Here is a 24,352-nt window from a genome sequence, read left to right as displayed (position 1 = left end):
CCGCCGACGGAAACCGAAGGTCTTTCGCTTCCAACCAACCAACCGGGCTAGTCCTTGGGAGGATGTTTAGCATCCAGGCGGTGGTGGCGGCTACGACCGCAACTTCCATCGAAATGCTGTGCTTGTGGCCCCCATCATCTCTCGGCTCGGCTTGGTGATGGCTCGGCTTCCACCGGCGGAATAACAACAATTCGCAATCAAAGCAAACAAATCCCGCTCTGATGGGGTGTATATCGACGAGGGTTGCGCTGCTGCCGTCGGATCAACATCCGTTGCGCATACGGAATCAGCCGCCTCGGGGACGGAACGGGTCCTGGAACAGAGGGCCGGCAGACAGTGGGAAGCAAATCAAACCCTCCTGTGTGTTTGGGGGGCGTTCGAGCCCGCCGACGTGGAAAGGAATCGTGGATCAGGGCGGCGAAGTGATTTGATTCTCGCTAGTAGCTTCATTCGGTGCTTCGACCAACATCACGGCCGTTGGCCGATCGAATGAAGCGGCTTGATTTTATCATCAACCCGCCCAAGCCGATGAAGGGTTAGGGCCCCCACCGGAAGCTGAGTTGATCCATAACCGATTGTCGCTACAATCGGTAGGTGGATTTTGAGTTGTTTCCGTCCGGGGCCAGCTTCCGAAGAAGACGAAGAGCCGAAGAGCAAAGGCGCAAAATGGGCGATGAAAAATGGATCAGCCTAATCGTCGGGGTTGACACTCGCTGACATGCCCGGCTCTGGCGAAGGGACCTCTGCACCGTCGGCTCAGGCGTCAGTTGGCGCAATTAGGGTGTTATCGAAATGAGATGACACCGGATTTGTCAGCCGATCACACCAGATCCAGAATCCGGCTTTCGAACGGTGGTGTTGCCATCGTTTGAATAGTGATTGAAGGAGCAGATTTGCTGTAGCAAAACGGGTGATAATCGATGGGTTTATGTGGGTCCCAAAGCACCGGCGTGACAGAAATTAAGAGGGAGAATATTCATCTTTTGAGTTTATAGGAAAAGCAGGGAAGTAGTTAGCTACTTAGATCTTATCCGGGATCAGAATGAATTCTTTCAGCCATTCAGTGGGTTTGTTATAATGGATTTATGAATGCCGTTAGCTTCACTATCCAATGAGATGCCTGGGGCTTCTACTAAGTCTCTTTCAGTCATTCGTCGATTTTCCACTACGACATCTTGCATTTTCTTACGTTTTCAGGAGTTGCTGCTGTTTTTGGACGTCCTTGAAGTCCTTGAAGTAAATCGTCTTGGAGGCTTATACGACCATGGAGTAATCGAACCACAAAACTTATTGAACTCCCCAGTACTTTACGAGTGTGGAGTCATCGATAGGAGCTGTCTGCTAGACAGATATACCGAGCTGAGCTGTGCCAACCGAACCGAACTGCAGATCATGTTACCAAGCAAATAATTCATCGAATTCGCTACGCGGACTCGCTACAAGAGCATCCATCCATCGATCATCGTCGTGTTGAGGTTGTGACCTGGCAACTGCATGCTTCAAAAAACCACAAATGAAAAGCGTCGACAGATAATACGCGGGTGAAACGCGGGGGTCCCATACTGATGTCCCCGGACGGAGGGGTTAGGTTTGAGCAAAGCCCTGCCAAAGCCATACGGTCGATGAATGATGGAAAACATGACGTTTGGAATGATTTTTGGTCAATTATCACGTTCCAAGAATTCCCAATCCGGACCGGGCGGCACGTGACACAAAACCCGATTTTCCAACCCGGTATTGGCCCGGGTCGGTTAACGGTCGAGCATCAACAAACTGTGGGCGAAAATTCCCTAGCTCTCGGTCACTTATGATTGATACTGATTCATTGGACGACGGAGCACCCATCACCACAAGACGGTGCGCGCGCGGCCGGCCCGCAGCCCGGAGTCCATTATCCTTACGGATTCGATCAACGGACATCATCAACGCCATCACAGCTTCATCAACAACACCACCGGCGCCATCTGCCTCGGGGAGCCGTGCCATTGTTTTTCGGAGTCGGAGCTCGAAGAACAACGTCAAACATCAACCACCTCCAGCCGCCAGCTTTTCGGTCAACCGCCCAGTCGCCGCTGCGGTGAACTCTTAATGAATTCCAAGTATCACTTCCAAGGATCCCCCTGTTGCACGAGGCGGCCGGGACGAGAGGTCAAGTGCCAATCGAAAGTTCAGCAGCAGCTGGTGAAGGGTGCTTTTTCCAGCCCCCGAACACACGTATCGACACGTCTGACATGCACATTATGGTCGAAGGGAAACTTTGCGCCTTTCCACTCTCCAACTTTGGACGATCGGCCAGGGGCACGATGGAATTATGATTGATGGATGAACGAACGAAGCTCCCTCTTACTCTGCTTTTCCATCAATCTGCTGCTTTAGTTTCGGACTCCCGAGAAAAAGCAGCAGCCAATCTCAAGTTACTTTGAGTGTGTGCGTGCGAGTGTTCGGGTAAACATCTTGGCCCAACATCTCCAAAGACCCACATGTTAGTACGTGGAAAACCTAAGCAAACACACAGGGCCCCATATCGGCGGCCGTTGGAACTTGGACGTGAGAGAAACTTGAGGCCCAAGACCGACCCCTTTCAGGTCAGTCAAAATTGGATGGCAGCCGGCAAAATGTTCACAAACAGACCCCACACTATTGCTACGCCGGGAAGTTGTTAGGCTTGAGGTCCATCCACACCGGACACTAGTTGCCCTTCGAAAGGTTGAAACGATTAATAACATCTTCCAGAAAATCGTGTCGGGGTTTTTTGGCTGCAACTTTGGCCCCTTGTAATCTGTGAGCCCACTCAGATCCGTTTTCAATCGAAGCAATTTATGCGGGCTGTCAGCCAGGCAGCAACAATGCTTACAGGACACACAAACACAGCAGAGGTCCAAAAATTTCGACAACACCGGGAACACAAAACAGACATTGATTCGCAGCCACGGCCCATAGCAGTCTTGCACCTTTTCCACGGTTTCCCCTTGATCGCCGATAAACGGTGTTCCTTTCAACTTGGGGCGCTCCCCGGAACCCGGAAGCCTGGGAATCGTGTGGAAGGCGAAACGTGAAATCATTGCGATTGTTTGAGAACTTGGGGGGCACAGATTTCCGCCGTTGAAAACCGACACGGATGAGGGAATCGTATTTCAAAGGAAAAGCGCCATCACGTACCATCGTTCGGAGGGCACGTTGGGCAAAAACAAAACCCAAAAGCGCTTCCGGAACCAGCCCGGGGGGGCGATCGCGGTGTTGTGGTGTGTTGTGCACCGCGCCATGAAGCAAAAGTCCACACAAAACAGCAAACGCAAACCACCGGGTCTCGATTTTTGCCGGATGATAAAATATTTAAACCATCGCCCGGGCGCTAGGTAGCTGCGTCTAGAATGGCAACTCACCTGGGCTCCTGGGCTGTGTAGATGACAGAAAAGTCTGCCGTGTGCTCATTTTCCCCGCTGTCTCTCTCTCTCTCTCTCTATAATCAGATTACAACAAACTCGCGGAAGCGCAGGGATAACAAGCGACGAACAAACACAACTTGTTGAATGTGCCCCACAAGAAGGCTGAAACTTTAAACGAGATTTTGTTGTTTCCGTGATTGAGGTACTTTTGTAAGATTTGGCAGTTTGGTGATTGAATACGGCCCCAGTTAGTTATCGGGTGTGGTAGCTGGGCTGGCTGATACCCGGAACGGGCCCCGCCCCAACACTAACGAGGCAGTTAAGGACGAGTGCCGGAAGAAGGAACTGCTTACGGAATTGAAACAAAGTCCAAGAATCGAATGGAAAAGTACAGGGCCTAACCTATAAATGTTGTAGGTATCGCTGCAATCATCGTTTTTTCAGTTAGTACTAACGTTCAAAAGAGAGTTTTTAAAATATTTTATGTTCTGCTTATAGGTTTGCGAGTTATTGTATGCAGCTGACATCGAAGACTGAAAACGTCGATTTGCTGAGGTCAAATCAGGTGGTAATACTAGAAAACATTAAAAATTCCACAAAATCGATTTGAATGATCCAAAAGTGAAGTTGTTAGCTGACATGTCATAAACAAACGCGTAACGCTTTGTTTATGACGTTTGAACATCGCCGCAGAAACCACAGAAACATCGCCGCGGGAGCAACGGGCGATATTGAAAAAGGATACATAATGCCAGCGAGAGGGAAAATGGGGCTTTCTCTTTTGAACCGAGAAAAGAGAAAATATTTTTTTGGTCCAGACCTTCCCGTAAATTTCGAGCCAAATTTAATGCCGTGCTAAACCACCGATAACAACCATCGTCAGTGAATATTATTCAGCGTTATTGAAGGCCGAAATTGCAACGAAGTCAATCAAAACAATGGCAAAACTACATCAATCGAGTTTCGAATTGTTCCCAGAGCCACCGTATTCTCCCGATTAGCCTATTAGCCTGAAACCGAAGCCTATCTTGAGGCTAAACGATAAACCGTTCTACACAAGTGATATTGAAATGTTTGATCGAATGTGTTGAAAATGTTGATTACGTTGATGAATACAACATTGACCGAAAAAAAACTCGTTTTCCCCCCTTTTGTTACAGCACGTTCCAAACCGATACTGTTTGACAAGAATTTTTGATCCTCCAATTTGTAAAGCCTACGCGCGTCAACTAAATGAACCAATAATTAGCCAGTTTGAAAGTTCGATAGCCTGTGGGTTAAATGGGGCTCCAGGATTATCGGGTCGATCCAAAAAGGTCCAAAAATGGATGTTTTCCCGTAATCCAAAAGTAGGCGTCGTAAAGGGAAATCCCGAAAAAAGAATTCGCCAACTTATGCACGAATTTACTGCCAAAGGCGGCGGAGTTAACTACTTCAAAGGAGTCTATTGATAGATGAGTACCATCGGTCTCTCTAAGCGTGTCCCAGCAACAGCGCAGATCCATCCCGCGGCAAATGCCATGCTAATCCAATCCAGCCCAAAAACCCGGATTCTGGCCGCGAAATCAATGAATCAGCGAGCGTAATGGGATTTGTAGGCCAGTTTATTTGATTTCCTTCGCTCCATCAGCCGTCGCCGGGAAGTCGTGGTCGTCCCACGTCCACCGATTTCGGTAATCTAATGAATCGGGCCCCTGGCACGCGGAAACGTGACTTCATTTTAGGGTCCATTTTTAAATGCGGAAATAGGCATGGGAATCAGGCAATAGAAAAACGGGAAAAAGGAAGCTAGTGGGCTAAAGTGGGCCCAAACGGATCGATCGATCCGTGGCTTTATCAGTCGCGGCATTGCGTGGGCCGTGCGCGTGTGTATGTGAACATCCTTGGGCCAAGGACACGGAGGGCTACGGTTTCCACTCATTCTGTTGGATCCCATTTCTCGCACCATTCCCCGGGCGTTGTTTTCGTCGTTTCGAAACCTTTTATCACTGCCATCGCGCTCCTGCCACAGGGGCTTCGATCTCGACTTCAAAGCACACGTTAGCGCTGCCGAACGCAGCGGATGTGAAACGGTTCACCTCACAACATCATGTTTTGTGTTCTCGGCTGCCATTTACAGCGAATCTTCAATTTGACAAGTGCTGCCGACGGGCGCTGCCGATTTTCTTCGAATCTGTTCTAGTTCGTAGAAGTACTCAGTGCTGCTGGGGCGAAATCGGTGTTTCCCTTAATCGATGAAACGACGCATGGAATCCTGAAGGGCGCCCCAGACGCTCGGAATCTGAGTGTGGTTGATTTGAATAATGATTTTGGGAGCTTTCAACATACTCTCTGAGGAACGTGGAAAATTTACGATCGCTGCTTGTTGTGGAATATTTAGAGCATTCATAATTGCACTAGTACCAACTGTCTAATTAATAAACGTCTCTCCATGTGGCCAGTATGCCTTCATAGACACAGTGGATGCATAATTAGAATAAATTGAAAAACTCAGTCCCCGGTTAAGTGGTTAGTAAACCTAAAAGGCTATTGATTATCACATATCGGGCAATTGATTTCTCTTTTTAACATGAAAATTCAATTGAGGTTGCATTAATTGCAAGTAAACGAACCAGTAAAGGGAAAGGAACCAGCAGGGTGCTAGCAATTACCACTTCATTTTAATTAACCCTAAAACTAATGCACACTACTAATGCTGTGGGAAAGTTTACGCCAACATCATAAATGGAAAACATGGAGCTCATAGCAAATATGGCGCTCGAGTGGGCGATCATTTCGAGCCACTCTTCTGTCGGGTACTCTGAAGGGTGCTAGAGAACCACATACACACATGTTGCAGGGTCAAAGGGATGCTGCTGAATCCGATAGCGTTTTGGTTTGACGAACCAGTCCCTCGTGTAGCGCAAAATAGCGTCCACTAAATACGGCATCTGTTTTGGGACATTGCATCGGCAACACGCACGGAAGCGCTAGCGCTGGGCCGTTTGTCAAAATATTTATCCCAAACCTGGCCAGCGATCGGCCAGAGTTTTGGCCTAATCCCTTCGGAAGTATGCGCGCGAACGCAGCCCACAAACTTCGGTTATTATTTTATCGATCCACGTCGCGGTTCGTTCGTCGAAAGAATTAGGCGGTCAAAAAACTGTGAACACGGTCATGCAGCGTTCTATGCGAGTTGAGTTTGCATCCGGAAGCAACATGAATTTGAAACCTCGTGTAGCCATCAACCACGCGCGGCCGAAGCATGATATCTCTGCCCTAACGTGACAGCTAGCGTTAGGACCGAAGACGCGGCCCCCGACACAACCCGATAAATGAAACATAATCCGGCGATGCACTCGCCGCATCGACCCGGGGAACGGGGATGAAATAATGCACGCATAACTCTGCCCGGGACACACTCCGGAAGCCATGAAATCCCAAAGTCGTGCGAAATCGTCATCTACCGTGGGGCCGTGGTTTTTGGCCGGGCTGAGCAGGGAAAAACCAATACCCGCCGACGGCTCGTCTGTCGGAAGAGGGCGATCGTATGACGCGTGACGATCGACCGAATGGAAGGCTTTTCACCGGCCACGCTCGATTGGAGCATGTTTGCATTCGGAAATATTGTTCTCGATATTTAGTCACTGGCGATTAGTTTATGGCTCCGGAAACACGCACACGTGCGCATAAAAAAAGGGATCCATTTCGGAGTGGACCACCGGAAATCGAACGATCGAGCTCTGTCCGACCCGCGCTGGACTGTATGAAGCGATGATGATGCCCACTGGCAGCAGATTGATTCTGCGTGGGGCGGACAGAAATTTGATGTGGGCTCGCGTTTCGATGTTTTGAGAATTGCATTTTTATGGTCCGGTTCGTAGGCAGCTTCATACATTTTCAGACAGTCAGAGATAGCAGCGAGCGTTGGTGGATGCATGTTAAGTGAGTATCTTCAACGTTTGTGTCAGTTTAAAATTAACAACCGCCAAGAGAAAACGTTAGGTTTTGACAAACACTAGAAGTGTATACAAAGATGAAAGAGATTTCAAGCTCCCATTCATCTTTTTATACACTTATAGTGTTTGTCAAAATCTAAAACCAAATCTAACGCTCATCGAGTAAAATAATTCAACACTCATTTCTTGTGACCAATTCTACAAATATTATCCAAAAAACCTACAATAATCAAAATAATGATCACAGATCAGGACACAAAAACTGGCGACGTAAGATACCGTAAGTCTTAAAATGTGAGGCAACTTGTATACAGGTGGCTCTAGCTGTCGTTTTAAACTATAAACTACTACTTATTAACTTTTTAAACTCGTCGTTATACTCCTCATTATTCCTGTTTTGGCAATACTGCCTTGTTTAAACACCAGGTAAAGGATTTCAGGTAAAATAAATAAATTTAGTTTGCAACTTATCTTTGAAGAGGTTAGACCATGTCGTTTTTATGTCTGAAGATTATGTTTTAACTTTTCTGCTACCTGCTGAAAAAAACTGCTACAGAATCGCATCGAATGCTTGTCGAGGCTTGTTTTCGGAAGATTTGGAAGATACTTTAAGTGGTTTAAAAAATTTAAGAATGCAATTTTGACTTAACAAACAAAGAACGTCGGAGAACTCTAAGAAAGGACTTTTTGATGGGACTAGAAAGGTGTGGTGTGCCACAAGCTTCTAAAACCTGGTGAACAGACCTGGTACAAGAATACTTTTCAAATGCAACACAGTATAGTCACCGGCTTGCAACGTAAAAGGGGATTCACTCTAATTAATGTTCCGCTTCCTAACTCAAGTACAACGGGATGACACTCGCACTGGACCATTGCCGCGTCGTGAATCGGCAATAAATAATTAAATCTGGACCAAAGCGGGGACTCGGCGGTGAGTAAGTGGATGTTTGGAAATGCAAATATAGCAGTGGGGCGGCAGTACTTACGTAGTTTAGCGCCAGGTCCGGATGATTCCGCTGGATGCCGTCGTCGAGGATGGACACGACGACGCCCTTGCCCGTGTATCCTTTCTGCCAGGCCGGCCCCACGTTCATGTCCGGCCCGTCCTTGGCGCCACCGTTCTGGAGAGAGATAGAAAACAAAAAAAAACAAAGAGAGAGAGAAAGAGAGAGTTGAACAATCAGTGACCGTAGGGACTTAAAACTACGACACGCACTACACTACGTAACGCTAGCGGGAAAAGGCTTGAGAACCATCGGGATTAGCTCAAAGCAGAGCGGCAAATCCAGGCGGCCAACACCAATCTTCACCCAACATACAGCCGAGACGTCGAAGAGGAAGTCGCCATCGTTTCGCCCCCGGGGGCGGTGTTGAAAAGTGATCTTGTTTGGTATGAATTAACAGTAAAGTAATGGCACAATATTGAGGCCAAAGCCATTTGCCGCAGGCGGACACCAGAGAGCGAGAGAGAGAGAGCCAGGAAGCCCTGCCTGACAGCTTGACACGCTTCTGTAATCTAAGTTTATCCGATCCGAAGGGTCAAGCCAGAAGGCCTAAAGAGGGTGACCATCAGCAGCAGCAGCAGCAGGATGGGCACTTCTCGTGTGAATGCGTAATGCCGCAGGGCCGTTACATTTTAATTTAGTTAAAAAAGCGGCCCCACACGACAGACACCATCCATTTCCGGCCTCCGGGCTCTGCTGTCACATGCCTAATGTTTAGGAATTGCCCCTCGGGCTGTGTGTGAGAGGTCAGAAAACCAAATCATTTCAATGTTCGCTCTGGTACCCTGATTAAGTCTGTCTGCAATTGCCGACTCCGTTATCCCGACAGGCTGACTGGTACGCACCCCCGGGGGGACCGAAGCGGAAAAGAGGGACTCCGGAAAAGCCATCCGCGCGCTCCCATGCTGCGCATATAATTTACGCAATGAATTTACATTATCCTTAAATGCAATCTAATGGTAATTCTATGATGTTTTTTAATACCAATTCCCAAGATTAGACCCCATTTTCGGAAGAATCAGTGCCGGAGAATGGAGTGTCCCTCTCCTCGGGGAGCCCGGGGCGGCCGTAGCAATCACATTTGTAGGCAAATGTGCTCCGATTGTTATTTCCTGCGATTGTGTGTGACAGTGGCGTGCCTGGGGCGTGCCAGGCCGGATCCAGACCGACTTGGCCGGGTGGGGCAAGTAATTGAAAACGCAAAACCATAACCGGTCCTGGGACATGCTAAAAATGGAACACCTACGGATTGGGCCCGAGAGGCTCCGATTTTACCACTTCGGTAAAGAGAGCGCACAACAACACACTGGCCACAACGAGCCCGACAAGAGTTAACCACAAGAGTTACGCCCGGATAGCCGAGTGTGTTTCGGATTGCATAAAAGCCCCGTAAAGTACAAGAAATTACGGAACGTCGTACAAGACAAGGGGATGCCTTTCGAACAACACGAGGCTCCAGCGTTGTTCATACAAAGTCATTTTTGTTGATGAAACCAACAAACATGGCCCCTCCTCTGCGGTGCTTAATTTTGCATCACGTGTTTGACATTTTATGGTTAAGAAAAGACATTGTAGATAAACACTCCAAGAAACGATACACTGTGTTCTCCGCCGGTCAAAACTATTCGAACGAACGGTTCAATCGGAAATGATATGGAAGAGGATCAACTTTAATCCTGTAAAGTAATAAGTGAAGTTCCAATCTGGAAACGCTTTCAGTGAAAAATCTCTCCACTATACTTGAACGCATCCACATGGGCCAGCTTTTGGGATAGTCTTTTTGGATCCTTGGTAGTTCATTTAGAATTCAATGCTTGCCATTAACCAGAGTGTCTTTTCTCTCTCCATGATCTACATGATCGTTTCTATTTTGTAGCTATTTTGCTTCATGTTATGAGCGGCACTTTAAATGCTATGATTTCTGTTTTGCCGTTGAAGGAATGGATTTGACTCAACTTTATTTCTATCGGAGCGTAATCAAAGGTCATTGCCATTAAAAGCTGTGTTACTGATACGATAATTTTCAATGACCTTCTTGTTCATTTCGGGTGTTAGCTCGGCCTTTACTCGGCGAATGTTATTTTTCAAATGCTCCTAATTTGCAGGCTTGTCAGCATCAACAAGATCGAAATCCGCTCGTATCGTGTTGAGTTTACAGATATCCTCAAAAACTGTAAAATGCCAACCTTGTGATTTCAAAACTACGCAAACGGAAGACCGTGGATCTAAGTATTATTAAACATTAAAATGGGAACAGATTTTGTTCGCATACTTTCGAACCTTGATGTTAAATCGGAAGACAACCGAATTGGCCCCTTCGAACCCCCCGGCCGAGAGTTCCGATTTCCTTCGGACCCAAAAGCAAAAGTGGTCGGTCTTCCTTTCGCGGTGGCGCGATTCAGCCCTTCTTGCCTAATCGGCTTTCATCGGACGGGGGTTCATGTTTTTCTTGGGCCGCCGTTTATTGCAAACAATTTTCACCGGCATCCGTCGCCTAGTCCGGGACACGTGCGCTCACGTAAGCAAATAAAGTGAAACTATTTGGGCGAAGTGACTTTTCGCCGTGGCCGCGTGCGCACCGGAACGCGACGTCGTCGTCGTGTGGCGTGTAGTGGAGTATGCTAATGTCTTAGCAAATGTCGTCTTCCGTTCGTCTGCGTTTTTCGTCGGCCGTCCTTCAGCGAGGAGCAACTTTATCGGCGACACATTCCATTCCGTCACAGACACACAGGGTGCGGTACTTTGTATACTTTGGCCGCACAGCGCAACAGCTTATGAATGTTGCACTCGTATCGCGCCCGGCTCTCGTGTGTGTTGAGAAGTTCCAGAGAGAAATCAAGTTGCTGGCCCATGAATGTAGCGAATGTTTGCCGGCGCACCAAGAAAAACTTTGTGTCCCAAACACACACATACAAGCAGACACACGGGGTCGGAAAAACAATTTCAGTTATGCATCGCTCTTTTGCAGCGCTGGAAGGTGGGAAGATTGGCACAACAAATCTAAACGACATGTAAGAGCCTTTTCTTCTCGGGCAACTTTCATTGAGCTTTATGCAATATAAATGGAGTACCCTATACGTCGGAGCCTGGGTTCGCGCCACCACCTCACATCCCAACCAGCAAGTGCTTTTTTCGGAGCAAATTAATTTTAATGAGTTGTCAGTTTCATTCAAGGCACAAGGCCTTGGCGTAGCTGAAATAATTCTGCATCGAGGTCGTAAAAATATTTTGGCACTAAATCTCACTCTTTGTCTCGCGGGGCGAGAGCCAGAGAGAGAGAGAGAGAAAAAGTGGAAAGTTTTACAATAAACCGAGCGAAATGAGGCACCTTTTTTCTGAGTTTTTGCTGGTGAAAGAGTAAATAGTTTTCCTTCGCCTTTTTTTTCGACAACGGCCAACACACTTTGGCCACAACTTTGCCACGCCACGGTAAAACGAATGAAAAAAGAGCAACGGGGGGAAACGATTTTCCAACACGCGGTCAGGACCGTCGCGCGAAGCTAATTATCGTTTATGGTTTGGAGGAAATGAAAAATGAATTAATTGAGTGTGTCAGCGAAATGCATGTTTAATAAATTTATTGGCCCCCGACACGGAACGCAGAAGCCGAGCACGCGTGCGGGTCCAGATTTTCCTACGACGACCCAGCACCACCCACCGGCGGTGGCCACCACCCGCAAAGGGACACGGGTATTGCGGTTGTGTTGATTTAAGGGAACATTTTGTTCGCCCTTTGTGACAGGGCGGGCGCGACCGAAACGAAAGGACCTTCCCCGGGAGTCAGTTGCAGTCGTCTGCAGTCTGTCGATCCACCGGAAGTGGGGAACCGTTTGATGTATCGAGCGCGCAGGAGCTTCCGGTGCGGTGCGGTGCGGTGCCGGAACAAATTTAATGTTAATTATGTGGCAAATCAAATGGCCACCCGGGACACACGCCCGCCCGGGCACATTATTTTGCAATTAAATCGCAGAAAGCAGGGAGTTGCAGTGTTGCAAGTGAATAATACACGCACTGCCCGTGTCGCCACAACTAAAAGGCTCGCACTGACCGGCATATGCATTGTAACACGAGCGGCTTAAAGTGAGCATAAAATCGTTGCTCCTTCGACGGAACTATCGAAGCCGAACACACCCGACCCGACCGCGGACCGAAGCCGATAAGAGTTATGTTCGATGTAAATCGAACATTGGAAACACATTTCAGGAGGCATTTGCCCACCGGATTGATGCTCCTCCTGAGCCTGGGGGTGGTGCCCTGCGCCTTGTCATGTTCCGCAGTTGACACATTACCATTCCGTTTAATCCTGCAATTGATGTTTCTCCAGGACACCAGAGTTCCAGCGTGTGTGTGTCCGTGCACCGAGGCGACACACTGGGCGATGATAAATGGAAGGAATTAATGGCTTTATTATCGATTCCAGCCCTACGCGGTATCTTATCGCGAATTCTTTCCGCGCGGCGTCCTTACGCGAGACGGCCACTCTAATCGTGGCGCGGCGTTATTATGAGATGCCGGTCGCCGGATCGAGACGATCCCTTGGAGGGATTTTAATAAATCATGACACAATCGTGCTGCTGTAGGTCAATTTATGGTGACCCGGGCCACTAACGACGGACGGGTCGGTCTCTCGATGGGTAATGAATTGCTTTCCGATATGCAAATGGTTACCGGGGACAGCAGCACGACGCACGCGATGAATCGATTGGAGCGGCGTGTTTTGTTGTATGTTGTGACTTGGTGGTTCCCTAATTGGCCCGAGGTTTCCATTATGCATCAGGGCGATCGCCCTGACTGTGATTAGGCTAACGAGTAACGTCTTTGTGTGCTTTGTTCAGTCAAACTGCTGCAAAATAGCTACGGGAGCTACGGAACAAAATAGTACAAGGGAGACGGGATATGTTTCCAACCTTCACATTGGTTGTCAATCTTCTTACAGTTTTCAAGCTTTCAGTACACCAAGCTTTCAGCCCGTTTTTGTGTAGGCAATGTGTCTACGTGCCTAAGTGCCTACGGGGACTCTGCTCCATCATTTACCTGCGTGAAATTCTCGGCAGCCAAATTTAAACGTGGCCGTAAGAACTTGGGAAACGATGAGCGGGACTCGGAACGTTCAAAAACTGCAACAACCGGCAAAAACATTCATCAAATGGCGCTAGACAACCACCGAATGAAGTGGGATCTGGTTACATGTAAAACCCTAATGGTTAGCAAAAAGTACCGAGTTACATGATAATGAAGTTACCTAAAATCGTCCTACGCTCCAAAGGAACGCATGACTTACAATAACATCCAGTCAAAAGAACACTTTGCTCACGGAACACGCTATCAGCTAACAAGTTTGCCTCAACGCCCATGGAGCTAAAAAGGCACAGCCAATAAGATGCAACGCACTTAACAAATGCAGCTGGTGGCAATCCAAATTGAAGATGGAGATGATCGAAGGGCAAGAAGAATCCGATAAAACCCCAAGAGACAGGGGCAATAAAACAGTAAGACGAAGACGAACAACGGCCGAAAAGGTTTGGTGATTAAGCATTGATTGACAACATACCGACGACGTGAATGAGGCATCGCAAATTTCGGACCAAATAAGGGTTATTATACATTATCGCTGAAATAGAATTTGTCCGAGTTCTAGAAATAAAATTGGGGCGCAGTTGATTTGAAACAGCAAGGTATCTACGTCTTATTATTTTCGACTGGTAAACACTCCTGCTTAAGGCTCCAAATTGGGGCTCTTCATAGGTATCTTTCCGACTTCAGAAACATTTAAGACCACCAGACGCTGGCGAAGTAAGTGATAGAGGATTCTAGAAATTTGCAAAAGATTTAACTTACAGACAGTCAATCCCTTCGTTGGATGGGTCAAATAAAGGTTAGCAGTGCCTGTCGGTAGACAGATAAGCAGATGACACCGGAATGGGCCGACTAACTACCTATCGCTATATCATTTTCAACCTTTTTTTGTGATACTTTTCGAACCTCCATTTTCCTGTTCCGCTCTCCGGTTAGTGATCCGTCCCCAAAAAGGCAATAAATCAAGGCTGAGGACGCCAACACGCACACACCCTACTCTAACCCGGCCACCCGTACATGAAGAAAACCTTCTGCGACGCGGGAAGAAAAACATAAATTGGGACCTTGCTTTTATCCGTCACTTCCTGAGCCCGTCACCACTTCCCCCTGCCAGGAACCAACGGAAACGGATGTGTGAATCGAGTGCGAAAGGATCCATCGGGCGCGTCTGACACTGGTAAACTAGCTGGAAAATTTATGTCGCATTTTTGCTCGCGATCCATTTCCGCTATTGCCGCGTGGGGGAGAAGTCCCACCAACCACACCAGCCAGGGCATTTCGAATCGGCACGAAAAAAGGAGAAAAGAGGACGAAAATTGGCGAACTGCTGCTGATGACACTTTCGAACCGAGAAGATGGTTCTATCTTTTCCGACACAACCCGAGAATTTTCTGCGTTCACTTTCACCACTCCGGACCACTACGCTTTGTAGAAAAGGGACGAAGACCCAGGCGTCGACTCACCGCCGTATGATGGATGACGCGTGAAAGCGGAAGCGAAATGAGCCTGAACACACATCCGCGATGACATTGGCCGCGATGATTAGCCGACTTTTTTGGCTTCTCTGCTCCCCACCGGAAAGGAATCGATTACATCGGGCACTACGGGAAATCGGAGTTTTTTGTTGGAGCCCGCCAGAAGTGACACCAAGCCTAGCCTCAGGGCCAGCCGGCTACAATTTCACTTACTCCGCGGACTCGGCGGAGCACACACAGTGATTTTGGACCATGTTTGACTAACACTCGCCACCGCCGGTCGGAAAGTAATTAAATTGGAAACGTTAAGCCTTTCGGCGGTGCTCCGTTTAGTGTATACACTTCCTGTGCCCATATTTGATCCTCGCGCCGGCCGCACTCCGACTCCCCCCGTCGTTGTTTGGCACCAGCACGTTATAAGATTTGTGTTTCTCTCTTGTTGCGACCAGTCGGGTTCCGGATCTCGAACCGAAAACTCGAGCAGACACAACGCACGCACACGAACGTTATTAAGTTTGCAACGGAGCCGGGAATTTGTCAAGGCCCGAACACCCGGCCCGGATTGGGTGGAATTTAAAAATACATAAATCAAAAGAAGCAGCCGGGCAAAAGTTAAACATGGCCGCGCGCCGCTTCGGCTAAAAAAGGATTACACTCCGGCAGGACGGCTGGCCCCGGTTTTTAAAGTAACGACAATAGCGGAGTTGACGGAGTTCGCTGGCGAACGATGGCGCGGCCGGGATGTCGGTGAGACAACGAATTAGTCGAGCCGGAGCCCGCTGGTGCTCGTCACTGTGCATGTGTGAGCTTATCTAAACATGTCCTTCCGGCTCCGGGGCCGAAAAGAAGAACCGGAATCCCCTGAGCCACTGAGCCAGCAGCTTTCAGTGCGCACGCAAAAACTTTCGAGGAAAATAAAGAAGCGAAAGTCGGCTGGCCCAAAACGGACCAAGCCAAACATAACGCTAGGCGCCGCGCCGAAAGAGTTTGAGATGCCAAAAAGTCGACACTCTTTGCGCAGGGCGAGAGGATGGCAACTTTATTTTCCACGCACGCCGCGTGGACTTTGACGCGCGCGTGTGTTACGTATCACACACTTCACAGAAAAGGGGGTCCTTCCGGTGGCTTTTTACCGACTTTCCGCCGCGATGTTTGTTTTCCGCGTCGCGTACAAGATGATAATGGGAAAACAAATTATTTCCCGGCGCGGATGGGAACGGCATTGTTTGCCGGCACAGTGCGTGAGATATGGATACCGAGGCCAACGTGACGCTCCCGGTAAAGCCGGGCGTTCCAATCGAACGCAACTTTCCCTTTAACGAGTTCCTTTTAAAGAGCGACGAATGAATCCCGACCCGGGAAACGCAGGTTTGATTATTTACAGCGACGATTAAATATTAATCAACCCAATCCATCCGGCCAGTCCCGAACACGCTCGCGGGCTCGGGATGAAAAATTAAGCACTAACAAGCCCTGACGACGCGCGATATGCTCCACCACCACCACCACAACAACGGCAACGGCCGGCAGCAGGATTACGAAAGAACGAACCCGCAACCGGGAGCCAGGATTATCCGAAGCCGACCACGAGGTCACTAAAATGGTACAAACAAACACAGGCACACGAGAGAGAAGGTGAGAGAAAGAACACATACGCTACTCACCAGGTACCACTGCTCCTTGAACAGTGGATCGGGGAAGATGTTGTGCGTGCCGGTGTCCCGGTACGCCATCCGGCCGCTACCGGGCAGCGCCAGCGACCGGGGGAAGCCGGGAAAGCGCACAAAGTCCTGATCGAACGTGCTGTAGTCGCGCTTGAAGCGGGGCTTCTCGTGCTGCTGCTGGACCCATCGAACCTACGGCGGGACGAACGAAAACGGATTAATCTCGAGCTCTCCCTCATTCTCCCATCAACACGCGGCTATTGTGCTGAAAATGGCCATCCCCACTGGGGACTTACCTCCGGCTCGGTGTTGAGCGCACTGTGATGCACTTCGGACCGGTCCAGGGATCGCTTTCGCACGTGATTATGATGGAACAGATAGTATCCTTTCAGGGCGCCAATCTGTGAAGCGAAAAGAGAGTCTTCCGTTAGTCACTTTTTGGTGTCCCCCAGAGGGCGGCTTGCATTGCACCCTCCCGTGAGCATTATTCCTAATCATAATTCCGGACGGGGCGCACACACGCCCCTGCAGGAGATAAAATTATATGTACGGCTACTGTGGTCAAAAAATAACTGGGGAAAGTTACAGTTTTCTTTTACTATCGTGGTGGCCAAACTGTTAAGCAAGAATACTATTTGAATCGTTTGTGAAATGCTGTCAGTCAAACCAGACCTGATTTGTGAAGAGACGGTTCGAGGTTCAACTTCCTCTTGATGTTTTCATTCAAAAAGCATCCAGATTTTTGTGTTTTGTCAAAAATTATTTATTTATTCATAAATATCTATTTTGTTCCCTTAAAAGCAATCCCCATAAGATACATTTTTATTAACGTTTTTTTTTCTATTGCCACGAGCCAATCGATATGTTTAGGTCCATATCAACTTCTCTAATGGTGACTCGACGATTGGCCAATACCATTTTCTTCACTACATCAATGTTTTTATCGTTACGGCACACACCGTCGTCGTTCACATTTTCTCGGGTCTCTGACAACATTTTGAAACATCGATAAACGTTGCTTTGGGTCAGCTTCAACATAAGCCCGAACCAACACTTCGAATGCGTTCGCGCTCTTCATTTTGTTTTACACACAAAATTGTATACCGATTCTTTGATCCATTTTTTGGAATAGACAAAAATCATGTTCAAGCTAAACAGCTGTCAAAAATTTACTGATTACTCAAAATGCCCGAGCTTGCACCATTAGCATTAACGAGTGACATGATTAGCAACGCCTCACCAAAACGAATATCGATCCTTCGTAACCCGTAGAAATTCGTAAGTCGCGATACTTTCTTAACAGACCTCAGAACAAATTCGTGATAATTTCGACACAAACTTGACCCATATCGTTACGTAACTTCCGGCTCAAGATCCCGTTCCGAGGACACCTTTAACTGTCAATGTATCGAAGAATATATTGAGGGCCATTGGAACAAATGCAAACATAGAGTAGGGATAGCTTTAAGGGTTGATGACACTGATTAAGAGGAATAAAGAAAGATTTTTCGAGTGAATTCCTAATATGGTTTGGCCACAGTAGTACGTTACTACACGGGCACCGGAGTAGACGACGAAAATGGCGACCCACAAAATCGCATTGAGATGCTCTTCTCCTTTAATACTTTCATCGAGTGCCGTTGGAGCACACCCAGCACACACATATACACATACATCACGATAACGGATCATGGATTGGGGGCGTTTTCTCGAAAATGAATTTGCCAGTGTCTTCGGTCGCCAAACAAGGATCGGTTGCGCTCGGTTAAATTGTTTGCTTGCTCGAGGCCAGTGGTGGTGCTGCTGCTGCAGACCGGGTATGCGTCGCGGGTCTCACTCTGTGGTTGTGGTGTAGTAAAAAGTGTCCAGTCGGGTTCGTCCTAGCTGCGCCACGTAGCGCAGCGCGCGTGTTGGGGTCTGTCACGTAGCGCACGTTTCCGAAGAGATTCCACAGAGTTGTTCCGAGGCCGAGGCGAGTTGCAACGGCAGCACCGGAAACGGATACAGCGACGTGCGAGACCGCTCGGGTTGCAACGGCGCCGGCCAACTATTTGATTTATTTTCCAATATATCAAGTAATTTAAACGATGCACGTCCGTCGTCCTGCATGGACCAATATTTATGGTCTGCGAAGAAGATTGCCGTCGTCGTGGTCACAGTAGCAGTCCCGGCCCCGACCGACCGACCGACCCGATGCTTATTAGCAAATCAAGTGCATCTCACAGCACACAGGACGTCTTTGGGCGCCCGGCACGATATGTTCCTTGGAAGAAACTCGTTTGCGTTGGTTCGCTTTGGGTCGCAAGACTTGGGAAGTTGTGGTTTGCCGGATCGGTGATCTCCGTCGGACAAACCTCGCCACGGTCGGGGGCCGGTCTGGTAATATCGTGCGGCACGTGATTTATTGAACCCCCTTCGTTTTGGATCGGTTTTCTTCAATCGAAGCGCGCAAAGTGGATCACCACCTTAGCCCTACACTTTTGGAGCAATTTTATAAAACAACGACAGACACAAAATGGTCTCGGGGAAGCGCTACAACCATCGGTCCTTGAGAAGCGTTACTTAACGCACCCCCATCATCCCTGCGCCCGTTGCAGCAGCATCAGAGAGAGGAATGCAGCTGCGTTTGGTGTGCGCATCTGGTGCAATACACGGCGGCGGCTGGCCGTGTGGTGCAACTTTCGGTTTCGATCGATCGAAAAACCGGTCCGCGTGTCCAAACAACTCTCACTCCCTCCTCGATCGAGGGCAGAATGGAGGAACCATGCTGCTTAATACAGGGGCTGAAAAGTCCCGATCTTAGGTTTTTTTCTTTGGGAAAAGTTGAATTGATTCAGCAACATAATCTCCTTCAACATTTCAAAACCACATTTGTAAAGCAATTTATCGATTTTCTAAAAACATAGACCTCAGTTTCAGCGATAACGCGATTCATTCAAGCCAAATTTCTCCCAGGTGAGCTTTTTTCTGGAGTTTGCGAATAGCCAATAGTGGCTGGGAGCCAAATCCGGCAAATATCTGTTTTGATTCCGGAGTGAAACCGGAGGTCGCCGAAGACAATGCCGGCAGTCGGAAAACCAACATTTTATTGTTGGTTCTGAGTTAGAGCGGAGTCCTTGTAATACTTTCCAAAACATTACTTCGCTTCAATGGTATTTCTTTCCATCTAGAAGCAGTGTTACGTTAATACATGAAATTGTATTCATCGTTTCGAAAATCACAAAAGTAGCGTCACTCTTACTCACGATAACTCGCAAACTTTTTGTTTTATTTTGATATTTAGCAATAACTGGAAAAACGATAAATGCAATTTATGATTAGCTTTTTATGGGTTGGGCTCGGGACTTTTCAGCCCATATGTGCACGAGACGAGACCGTTGCGTGTTGCAACGGTCTCGTCGGAGGATCCAGACAAGACTTGTCTAGACCAAGGGTGTCACATTTCGATCAAACCATCGAATGTATCAACCGTACAATAAAAGCCAACACTCTGCTGGCTCTGGCTTTGACACCGTCGTAGTACCTGTCAAATGGTTGATGAAGCAGACACCTTCACCGGACCCGTACCCGGCCAGGCCCTTCTTGGGTCTCCGCGAGAGCCCACTAATCCCTGTTACGACATCGACCAGACCCTGCAGCAGCAAGCAAGATGCCTTTCGGGGCATTACGCAGCCTTGGCCGGTTTACTGTAGCGAGCCCTGCCTTCGGTGTGGCAGCAATTAATCGGATACACAGTGCGATGCGGTGCCGGAAGCGGACCACGGAACCTCATCCGAAACGGTAGCGGAAGCGAGTCCACTGTGGACCACTTGAAACCACGTTTCGCCGCGATTGCTGCAGCAATATGGACCAGCAGCAGCCGAGTGTCCACCGACGCCGCTGGGTTGGTCCGAAACTTCTTCCTCTGGCATATAGATTTTTATCTCCCCTTTTTCGGGTCGGCTCCTCGTACTGAAACATAGCCCACTCCGACGACGGCGTACTCTCTGGCGCGGAGTTCCCGCGAAGTTCCGCGATTATTTATGAGACCAATGGCTGGGGCAATCAAACTGCAATATATCAGACGAAAGATTGTGGTCGAAAGGCGCAGGCAGCGGGCGTAAAGCCACGTGATAATACCGCTGCGACGTGGAACGACAAACGACTCGCTCGAAGGAAGGACTCCGGACCGGAATCGCGAGGTGCGGTGAGCGCGGATTATTATTATTTGTTCGACGCATTTTTTTTGCTTTCTGGTCTCTCTTCTGCCTTCGGCATCGGGAAAATTTGCCAGAAGCAGGAACACCGGCTCCAATCCGCGATTCTCGTTTTTTTTTGGGTTCGGTTTGTTGCTTCACCGATTATTTCTATAAATCAGAGAGCGAGAGAGTTGGGTGCGTCCAGCTTTTTTTTGCGTTACGATTGTTGCGCGGTGTCTGCAAACAGATTCCACTGTTCCGGGGGTTTGTGGGTGACCCCAGCCATCGGGGAAAAAAGGAAAAGCTGGGAAAATGTGCAATCGGCGCAAGTCTCAAATCATATCCCGTGCGCTGTGGCCGGGTCGTAAATTGCGGATTAAATTAATGATGGATCGCTGTGTACGCGGCCATTTTTTTGTGGGGACTCCCTGCGTGGGGACACGCAGCACTTCAGAGCTTTGCATTCGGCGCTGAGCGCGAGAGCACGCGAGACAAATTATTGCCCGCGTACGCGACTGCGTTCACTGTAATCCGATGATAAGAAGGACTTTCTGTTTGCAGTTTGGCAGTTGGCGGTCGTCCTCGCACCGAACGGGGTGTGCTTTCTATTGCTTCTGGGCGTGGCCATTTTTTTGGCTCTTCGCTGTGTTGTCAAATAATTTGAAATCGCGGAACGATTTATGTGGTTCGCATGCTAAAAATCTGTCACGTCTGCATCGCGTGGCATAGCTCATCATCCGCCTCGCACACGCACAAGAACCGGATCACAAAAATCACGATCCTTCCGCACGAAAACCCTGCGGCCTGGGGTGGGTGGGTGAGTGATAGATGGCACCCTACACAATGCGCACCGGGGCCGCGGCGGCGCGCACACGATAAACAACTTTCCGCCAAACAACAGCTATTAATTATTATCTCACGCGACCCGGGCCCGGTCTGCACCGGACATGGCGACCATGAAGGGCCGACGAACGGGCGCCATGATAGTTTGTCGCGTCCGAACGGTGGCGAAAAATTCAATTAAAAACTTTTACTCCGCCCGGGAGAAAACGGATGCCCAGCGAGCACGCACCTCACTCGGGTTGAGTGGAAACGAGCCTTCGCAGGCGCAGGAAAAGGTTGCGCCGTTGTTTCTCGGTGCCCGAAGATGTGACACTCGGGGTCCAATATTGAGATATCAATTTCTTCGGACGGTGTTTTGTGCACCATCCGTCCGTCGTCGTCCTTTCTTGCCACCGACACCATGAGCCGACATCCATCGAGGTGGACGAAGGCAGTCGAAACGAAGACAACAAAGATGGTCGTCCCCACCGGGTTCCTTCGGCGGAACAATGCGCAGCAAACAACGATAGCTCATCTTCGCCGGTTTTCGGGTTGTCGAAGGAAGGACATACTTTATGGTCTCTGCGTGCGCGGCGGCGGCCCCTCGACGTCCGCGTCGTCCTCGAAGAGCCACAGCCTGACTCGGATAACGGTCGGATGAATTTGAAGACAATTATTTCCCGCTCATCGTTAACGGCGTTGTCTGCGACTGCGAATGGTGCTCATGGTTTGTTGTCGCAACAGTTGTCGTTGACGTATTTTCTTTCTGCTTGGCCGTCTTCTCGGCGGCCAGGCCCCCCCAACACACATACACACGCGCTCGTTACACTTCGATGTTGAGACGGTGTGGTGTATTATTATTTAGACGTTTCGGTTCGGATGATGGTGGCCAACGGCCGTAGATGAGCTTTAAGATGGGCTCTGGCTGGGCTTTAACACACAAAGTCGGTTTTTGCGAATTAAAGGACGGCGGTTTAGACAAGAAGGACGAATACGAAACAATTGCGTAAACCGCCACAAAATCAGATTAAACAGGATGCCTGCTCTGCGGAATAAGAAGCGTAAATTAAAGTTCAGCAACGTGCAATAATCTTGCCCAATCTTGCCCACAAGGAAGTAGGACTCGGGGAGTTGATGAACGCACCGCTCACATCTCACCGCGTGTGTTGCTACAGACACAGTTCGAAGAACTGACCTGAGAGCTTACCGATCAGTTTTAATGACCTAATCGTTGATGATGACACTTCCAGAGAACTAACCGAAGCGATCGGTGAAGGATTGCACTAATCGAGTTACACAGTCCAGGAATCTCTGGACTCCCGACTCGGAGGAACATGGGAATACCTCAAGTGGATGGTGTTGGAAGGTGCTCGCTTAATCGACATTCCTGTTCACCTGCTGGTCCCCTGTTCTGCCCACCCAGCACTCAGGCTGGTAAATTAGCTGTAAAAAGCCTCGTTAGTCTCGTGTCGTTTATGCATTGCCCAAGCCAACACACGCTTGTATTCGGATCGAATTGCTGGCATCGAAGAAACGAGGTTCGTTTACGAATGTCGATTGGGCTTCGGGCCCAGCACTGTAACCGGCGGCTTATGATGATTGAACCATCTTCCGAGAATTTATGGAAATCAACACCGATTCTAGAGCGCGCTGCTCCAATCTTCTACGATTGGACACAAATCAGCCCACATTATTGGATTCTTTGAACTCGTTTGGTCTGATGTGACTAGAGCCAGCCTTAGGAAGAAACCATTAGTATTTTAACGAGCAATGCTCATATCAGGCTGTTCAATAAGTTTTGCGATTCGATAAGAAAAAGTCTAAGTATTGATCATACTGCTCAATAAGATGGTTAGGTCTTATACTAAATCTCTTTCAGTGATTCGAAGATTTTCCAATACGATATCTTGTATTTTTTGTACGATTTCAGGCGTGGTTGATGTTTTTAGACGTCCTTGGCGTGAATCGCCTTCAAGGTTTGTACGGCCTCGTTTAAATCCAGGAGCCCATCTTTCTGTTGAACTAATTGATGGTGTTGTTAACAAATGTTAACAACGACCGACGTCAGGCGAAGCAAGTGAATCTCTCTCTCGACTTGTAAACAAAAGCGAAAAAGTAATATTTTGTAATAAACGGAGCATTAAAAGAAACTGACCAACCCACGAGCATTGTTACCAACAAATTTGCAACAGAAGGCGAAGAGTTCTTATATACTTTCAACATTCATTTATAAATTTCCTTTGCTTTTAAACCTTACAAAAATATAATTTCTGTCACTGCACGAGACTTGATACTAAATGGCAGTTTTACAAACTTTCACATGAAGATTGTTACGTGAAGCGCCCTTTGATATTGAAATGCAAAACTTATTGAACACCACCGTACTGTACTGTCTCTCAAGTTGCAGCGTAGCGCATGCCATGTGTCGGGGAGCCGCCATAAGGACGTTGCGAAATAGCTCCACTAATGTGCCACAATGTAGCTGAGCCCAATGGTGGTGCAAAGGCGTTGCACTGAAAGCATCAAATTAACGTTAAGGAGCTCCCACGAAGAGTTGTCGCCACAAAGCCGGATTCGTATCATGTGGTGAAAAGAGTCAAACCGTGGGTCGTCGTATACCGGGGATTTATGATCAACTATCACATGTCGGTGAATAGACACTTCACGGCACATGGCGGCGGCGGCGGCACTGCGGCACGAATTATGACTTCTAATTAAAACCGCAAACATTTCCGACGCTGTTTAAGAGGACCGCGCCTGAGTTTTCTTCCAGCATTGTGTCTGCGGCACCAAAAACCCAACCCCAGTG

General features: G+C 48.4%; 1 protein-coding gene across 1 annotated transcript in view; it reads right to left on the bottom strand.

The window, feature by feature from the left end:
• LOC131212062 (furin-like protease 2) overlaps positions 1-24,352 on the bottom strand; it is an 89,047-nt gene that overhangs the window by 32,294 nt on the left and 32,401 nt on the right. The window contains exons 2-4 of the mRNA XM_058205788.1: positions 16,840-16,944; positions 16,544-16,735; positions 8,311-8,445 (exon numbers count right to left, since the gene is read on the bottom strand). Coding sequence (XP_058061771.1) covers positions 8,311-8,445; positions 16,544-16,735; positions 16,840-16,944 — 432 coding nt within the window. The remainder of the gene's footprint in view (positions 1-8,310; positions 8,446-16,543; positions 16,736-16,839; positions 16,945-24,352) is intronic.

Source organism: Anopheles bellator, chromosome 2 (assembly GCF_943735745.2).
Source record: "Anopheles bellator chromosome 2, idAnoBellAS_SP24_06.2, whole genome shotgun sequence".
Lineage (NCBI taxonomy): Eukaryota > Metazoa > Arthropoda > Insecta > Diptera > Culicidae > Anopheles > Anopheles bellator.
This window is presented reverse-complemented; position numbering and strand designations above follow the sequence as displayed.